The 7413-nt window shown below is 37.1% G+C and overlaps 1 protein-coding gene across 1 annotated transcript in view; it reads left to right on the top strand.

The window, feature by feature from the left end:
• The first annotated feature begins 209 nt into the window (after positions 1–209).
• LOC145673307 (cystathionine gamma-lyase-like) overlaps positions 210–7413 on the top strand; it is a 183845-nt gene continuing 176641 nt past the window's right edge. Inside the window, exon 1 of the mRNA XM_081742899.1 lies at positions 210–298. Within this exon, the coding sequence (XP_081599025.1) occupies positions 281–298 (18 nt within the window). The 5' untranslated portion in view covers positions 210–280. The remainder of the gene's footprint in view (positions 299–7413) is intronic.

Here is a 7413-nt window from a genome sequence, read left to right as displayed (position 1 = left end):
CACACAAAATTGCATCAGGTGTTTCTCTAGTAAGAAAATAGATAACACACCACATTACATCACACATTATCTAACAAGCTTATTTTATTAAACGTTTTTCAAAACAACTATAATTACTGCATCCATGTGCTCAACTTCTTGCTTTCAGAAAATAAGACAAAAAACAAAATCCCTGACCTTTGATAAAGACATTAGATAACTTTAGAATATAAGAAATTCCTTCACAACAGTTGGATAGTGGTTTCTGTAGCGTACAGATCGATCATATTATATTGACACTATGGATGCAACATTAATAGTAAGTCTCAACATTTTAGATAAACTTTTTATTGTGTGCCAGTTATTGCATTCAATATGCAATACAGATATCGTACAATATATAATGTACAGATTGTTACTATGCAGAGGTCTTTTGTTTATTTATTTTCAAACTTTTAAATGTAGAAAACATGGTTAGTTATTTTCACTTTGGAAAAAAAAAACTTTTTAGGCCTTATGCAGAATCGTTCTGACGCGTGATTAGTGCCATACTAAAGGGTTCGACTAACATGTTTCCTGCAGTAGTCAAGCCTTTAGTATGACGCTAATCATACATCAAACGACTCTGCGTAAGGCCCTTTCTGTTTTACGTTTCACGATTACGCCATGTAGGCAAACGGAGATGGTAATGATGAGAAATGAATGAAATGGTGGAATGAAGGAAGTGGGAAGAAACGAAAGAATCCCGACAAAATCCATGCACATGGTGTTGGTCCACCATAAAGCCCACTTGGCGCGAGCTGGGATCGAACCTAAAACTCCACGCACTGTAGGCTAAAGAAGGTGATAATGATGAGAATGAATGAAATGATGGAATGAACAAAGAGAAAGGAAACGGGAAAACCCCCGAGAAAACACACGTACACAGCGTTTGTCCACTTTTTACTTTTGAGTGATGATGGGAAAGAAACAAGTACGGTATGATGATTGTGCAAAAAATCGAATCCGAGATTTGAAGAGATTCGCATGTTTCATTTTTCCTACAATACTGAAAAAGAAATTCATGATTGTGGGCATCCAGATGCATATACATGGCCTAGAGGCCATACTGTTCATTGTATTCAGACTAAGTTTTAAACATAAGGTCCCTCGTTAAATTTACCCACTCTCTTCCTAAATTTAGTGATTGACTTAAAGACAATCACATGAACTAACTTTCAATACATTTCTATAGTATATAAATTTGGATGTCCATCAATTTCAGATCTAAAAGAAGAGCTCGATACAGCTAGTCTCGCTACTGAACAAAGAAGTAGAATAGGCCTAGTTGTTGGTTAGCTAGAGTTAAGCGTCACTTTGCCGCACTGAAGTTATATGAAATGTAAAGCTACAGTTTATAAGGTCGAATCCCATCAACCGTAAAGCGTTCAAATTTCAATAATTTACCACCGGACATCGAATCCGGAACTCCGTACACCAAAGGCGCGCGCCCTACACATTAGACCAGCAGGGATGGCTCTACAATAATTGTGTGACTTTTATGTGTCTCATCTGAAGGAAAGGCAAAAGCACTTCCTTTCTTGCTTATTGGGCTGCGGTTCGAAGTCTCCATCAATATGTTGTCTCTACCAACAACATGGAGTAATCTTCGTTTTATCAGAGATAAATAAATCTTTAATGCTTTAACTCGTATCAGAGGTGAAAAAAGGATAACTATTTACCAACTAGGGAAACTTTAACTAAAATAGGGAATTTTTTTCATATGGACACTGCCTAGCACAGGGCGCAAAATTTCCGGTCGCCAGGTCGCCATTGGCGACTAGAAATTTAGAGCTGGCGACCAGTGTTTAGTAGGAATGGTTTCTGCCTAAACTCACAGGGCATCGCAGTTTCTGTTCCGCAAGAAAATAATGTCACTGAGAGAGAGAAAACGCAGAATGTGAAGTCTTCACAACGTGGTAATTCGCCCCTCCTTTCCCACCCCCAATCGAAATGGTTTGTCTCAGTGGGTGGGGGGATCTCTCGTAATTTGTACGTGGCGATCATCATTTTTGGATTGGCGATTGTCTCTGACTTTGAAATTTTGCGCCCTGGCCTAGCATACAAATGGTTTGACAACTTGCTTAAGACAAGAATCACCAAAACGAAACTGAAAAAAAAAAAAGAAAGAAAAACATATTGAGGCACCTACGATGAGCATTTGAAACACAAAATACACTTTACTGTATACTGTGACAATATTTAAAGTTTGTTATGACTTCATTGAAATATTCAGAATGAAGTGAATATTAAAAGAAAGTAAGCATTGAAATATACCTAAATGAAATACTTAAAACAAGAGCTAATCAAGTCAGAATCAAATCTACAATGGAACTCACCAAGTTCCCCAAATAAGTTTATGTAAACCACAAAAGGTTGCCCCGAAATGAGTTTTCACAAAGTTGAGACCTAGAAATATTGTTTGTTGTACCCGGAAACAATTTGTAAATAATTGTGTTCATTTCTGTAATACCATTTGGAAGCATTTCTGGGCTTTCTCTCTAATTTGACAATTTCCACAAGCGTTTACAAGTGGTATCTGCACAGAGTTTTTGTGTCACTGTTAGGAGTACGTGTGTCACCAGTAGAAAAACAACACGAATGTAATCTGCTAGTGAGTGCTAGTTAATTGTATATTTTTACATACACACTGCACAAATAAATAAGCAATCTGTTTTAAAAAAAGAATAAAAAGTGTCCGTAAATATTGCCAACAAACGACATTCTTAGCGCCATAAATATTCGTCTTTTCTCAATTTTCTCAAAAATTACGCATGAAAGCAGGGCCGGCGGAAGGGGAAAATATCACCCGGGCAAAGAATCCATATGGCGCCCCCTACAACCCATTGGTATTACTGAGTTTAAATTTCCTATGCTACCTTACAGATAGCTGCTTTTAAAGGATAACTCCTTGAACTCTATAACTATAACTATAAGAATCAATTATCAAACTGAGTAAGATCTTAACTTTTGTCAGTTAAATACACAGAGTAAGTTTTGGTTAACGATATACGAAACAATTATTTACACATGAGCATGCAAAATATTCTACGTCACTGATTAGAAATTTACAGAACGATTCCAGAAATAACGATTTATATAAAATTAAGATTCATGACGCGATACAGCATTTATTTACACATATATCTATAAACAACCTTGTTAACTGCGAAAGAGAACACATATATGAACAAAAGAACATACAAATATATTTTGTAACAGCATTGTACAAAGATTTCGTAATACAAATAATACAACCAGTAATATAATTTTATATCTTTATACAGTTTTAATGCAAATTGTCCTTTGACTTGTTTACAATGCTAAGTAAAGTTAACTTTTCGTGCCTTTTTCTCTGCAAAGTCTTTAATTAAAGTATCAGTGTCAAGCTCACACAGAACATCACATTCAATAAACATCATAGAAAGGCCTACAAGACGCTCTTGCGTCATCGTTGATCGTAGGTAGTTCTTTATAAGTTTCAACTTGGAGAAACTTCTTTCTGCTGAAGCTACACTTACAGGAATAGTTAGTAAGATTCTTAGAGCAATAGTTGCATTTGGAAATAACCCAATAAGGGAGTTCTTGCAAATATATGTAAGTACTTGCAACGGCTTGCTCCCACTTTCAGAACCGAGAAATGAAGGTAAAAGTAAGAGCTCTTTATATAACTGAAATCCGTCAATATCACAGTGATCTTTGTCTGTTAAAGATAGTTGTAAGTCCTTGCAACACTTTAGTAAATACTCTTTGTCTGTTATTGGATGGATGTCATACAAAAACCCAAATATTTCGCTGTGCTGCTTCAGTTGTTGAAATCTTTCATTCAGGGAACAAATAATTGTGTCTAATGTGCAAAAATAGAAGTTACATTTAAACGCACTGTATGGATCATTAATCGGTTCGTCTTCGGATTCATACAAAAATTGTCGTTTGACTATTCTAGGTCGGAGTTTTGGTTCATTCTCAAATTGTGGTTGAATGTCGAGCTCTTCAGCAATTACTTTGGCATCAACCAAAATATTCTGGAAACCTTCATCACTTTGCATGTTCTCAAGGCGACACTTGGTTTTCTTAAGCAGATCAACTGCTTGCTGAATGTCCACTGATTCTTGTTGGAAAACATGGCTAACCACATTAACACAAGAAAGAACTTCATACCAAAACACCACAACACAAACGAACTTAAAATTCAGGAGCTTCCTAGCCAGGGAACAAGCCTTATTTTTGCCCATAACGTCTATCTTTGAGTCCTTTGATGCTTCGAAAAGAGCATCGTAAATTTCTTCTAACTGGTAGCAAAACGATTTGACAGCACCAATACAACTCTCCCATCTAGTATCACTAAGAGGTTTCAAAGTGAAATTGGATATATGTTTTTGCAGAACAGACCAACGATATGTGGAACTAGAAAAATAATTGTATACTTCTTGCAATAAAGCAAAAAAAAAAAAAAAAAAAAAAATACAGCCTCACTACAGCACATTGCAGAATCATTCACAACCAAATTCAATGAATGGGAGCTACAAGGGACAAAAAATGCTCGACTATTTAGATCTAATATTCTTTTTTGAACGCCTGAGTGCTTTCCTTTCATATTGGCACCGTTATCATACCCTTGGCCACGCATGTTTGAGAGAGGAATTTTCAGTTTTTTTAATTCTTCCAAAATAGTGGTAGTTAGTCCTTCTCCTGAAGAATCATTTATGTACAAAAATCCCAAAAAATGTTCTTCAATGAATGGTTCCTTACCCAGTTCTACCTTCACGAAACGAACAATTAGTGTCATTTGCTCTGTATGACTTACGTCTGGTGTACAATCTAATATTACGGAATAATATGTCGCTTTCATTAGATCAGTCAAAATTTTATCCTTTATTTTTGACCCAAGGAGTTCATTTATTTCATTTTGAATGTCCTTGCTCAAATAATGTACATGTCTCTTTACATGTTATTCGTCGCAAATGCTCAGCAATAGTAACATCAAACTGTGCAATACACTCAACTAGTTTGAGAAAATTGCCGTTGTTTCTTGAGTAAATAGTGTCATTTTGACCACGAAATGCCAAGTTCTGGGAAGCAAGAAACTGAATTATACACAGCAGTCGTTTGAGAACCTCTTTCCAACGCTCAGTTTCATTGCGAATAATTGCTTGGTTTTCAGCGTCAACTGTTTTACCTGACTGTAATCGGTTTGCAAGTTCAAACCACGATTGGAAAGCCTTCATGTGAGTCAAAGATCTATCATGGTCTGATAACAGTCCGGACGTATGCTTCCAATCCGAAAAACCTTCACGAGAAGAGTGTGACATTGTAGTAGTAGTAGTAGTAGTAGTAGTAGATTTATAGACAAATAAGGTGAAGGGATGAAGGGATTTCCTTTATAGGAGATTCAAGAAGAAACCGGAGTTGTTATAAAGAGTGAGGCCTATGGCATGAGGTAGTAACCAATGTTGCTACACAATTTATGAAAAAGTTAATTTTTAGTTCACCGTTTACAATAATATAAATTTAGCAAGGATTTTGGCGCCCCCCAAACTCCCCTAAAATTTGGCGCCCCGGGCGGTCGCCCGGCTCGCCCGGCCCTTCCGCCGGTACTGCATGAAAGTTCTCCTTCAAGTATGTCATTTTGTTCACCTATCGACCTATCGACCTTGCGATCTATCGACCTATTACAGTGGCGGATCGCGAATATGATGAAGGGAGGGGCTAAACCATAGCTTGCCGCTTTATCCAGTGTAAAGCAGGATTGAAGCCCATTAATCCAGTGTATACCTGAGCGTCAAGGGGAGGGGGCTATAGCCCCTATAGCCCTCCTTTGGATCCGCTCCTGGACCTATATATGCTTCATCTTTAAACACTATGTTAGTGATACAAAAATTAAAATTTTAGTGTTAATCATAATGTTATAAGCTATATCCCATTAACCATACTACACACTGTTCTCTGCTACTGCCATGATGATAAGCTTGATAAGAATATATACGTCATTCTCAGTTTTATCTTAACACGTGGCGTGGTTATTGTACACAATCAATTTATAGATTTACCCCCCCCCCAAAAAAAAAAAAGAGAGAGAGAGAAATCACGTTTTCCTCGATTTTCATGAAAACTACGTATGAGAATGTATATTCATAGCAGACGCGCACCCAGAAATTTTTGTTGGCAGAAATCCAAGCTTTAGGTGCAGGTCCTATACTACAAGCCCCTATATCTATGTAGTATTGAACAGATATTATTCAGTACCCGAAAAGATGATGAGTACTTGTAAAATACTTCCACCAATATTTTCAGAAGAAAATGACAGAACCAGATTGATTTAAGAGAAAGAGAACAGATGAAGTGTAAGACCAAATTTTCAGCTATAAACAAGTATAGGTTTTATTTTGGGGGGGGAGAAAGTATACAAATGCATGTTGAGTTAGAAAGTTTTTTTTGGGGGGGGAATCCGGACCCGGTGGATCCCCACTGATTTACACATATCTCCTTGTTCAATTAAGCGAGATCAATCGATTGGTAAGTACCTTACCTTTGGACATCTCTTTATGCGTTAAACGATAATTATATTGTAGAACATGGAATTCTCCCGTGTTTTATTCAACATTTACGTTGTATAATTTCTTCACTATATAATCTAGTTTCTTTCTTCATATCTCTCTCTCTCTCTCTCTCTCTGTCACACACACACACTCACACATACACACATGCTATAGTCTAGTTCGCCCCATACGTACTGTAGCATATCCCTACTAGTGGTCGTAAATACAACTGAAATGCGATCTTAAAGTTTACCCAAAGTTTTTGGTAGTGGAAGCACATACACTGTATGTTTCACGTGCAGCCAAAGGGAAAGAAATCCCAAACTGCCAAGTCGGAAGATCTACGAAACCATGAAAAAAGCGGTAAGTTATCTTCAGCACATCCCTCAATTCAGTGGCGTGGAATTCTTTATTCAGGAAGCGATGCACTTCAATGTGCCAAAGCGGCGGTGTCCCATCAAGTTTAAATACGAAATCGGAATCTTCTCTCACTTGTAGAAACAACCACGACTGTGACATACCCTTCACAGTGTTCTCCGCGAAGAAAAACGGACCGTAAACCTTTGATTTAGATACTGCAATAAACACATTAGGCCTTATGCAGAGTCGTTTTGACGTGTGATTAGTGCTATGCTAAAGAGTTCGACTAACATAAGTTTCCTGCAGTAGTGAGGCCTTTAGTACGGTGCTAATCATTAGTCAAAACGACTCTGCATAAGGCAGATTCACTTTTCTGGAATCTTGTTCATATTACACTGTAACGCATAGTATCCTAGATTTGAACATTATAGCGATTAACCTTACCACTCAAATGTAATGTTGAGTTTTCATTCAACAACAGAAGGTCAAAGAAATC

This window comes from Thermobia domestica, chromosome 16 (assembly GCF_964235325.1).
Source record: "Thermobia domestica chromosome 16, izTheDome1.hap1.1, whole genome shotgun sequence".
NCBI lineage: Eukaryota > Metazoa > Arthropoda > Insecta > Zygentoma > Lepismatidae > Thermobia > Thermobia domestica.
The sequence above is the reverse complement of the archived record's forward strand: the minus strand, read 5'-3'. Positions and strand labels throughout refer to the sequence as shown.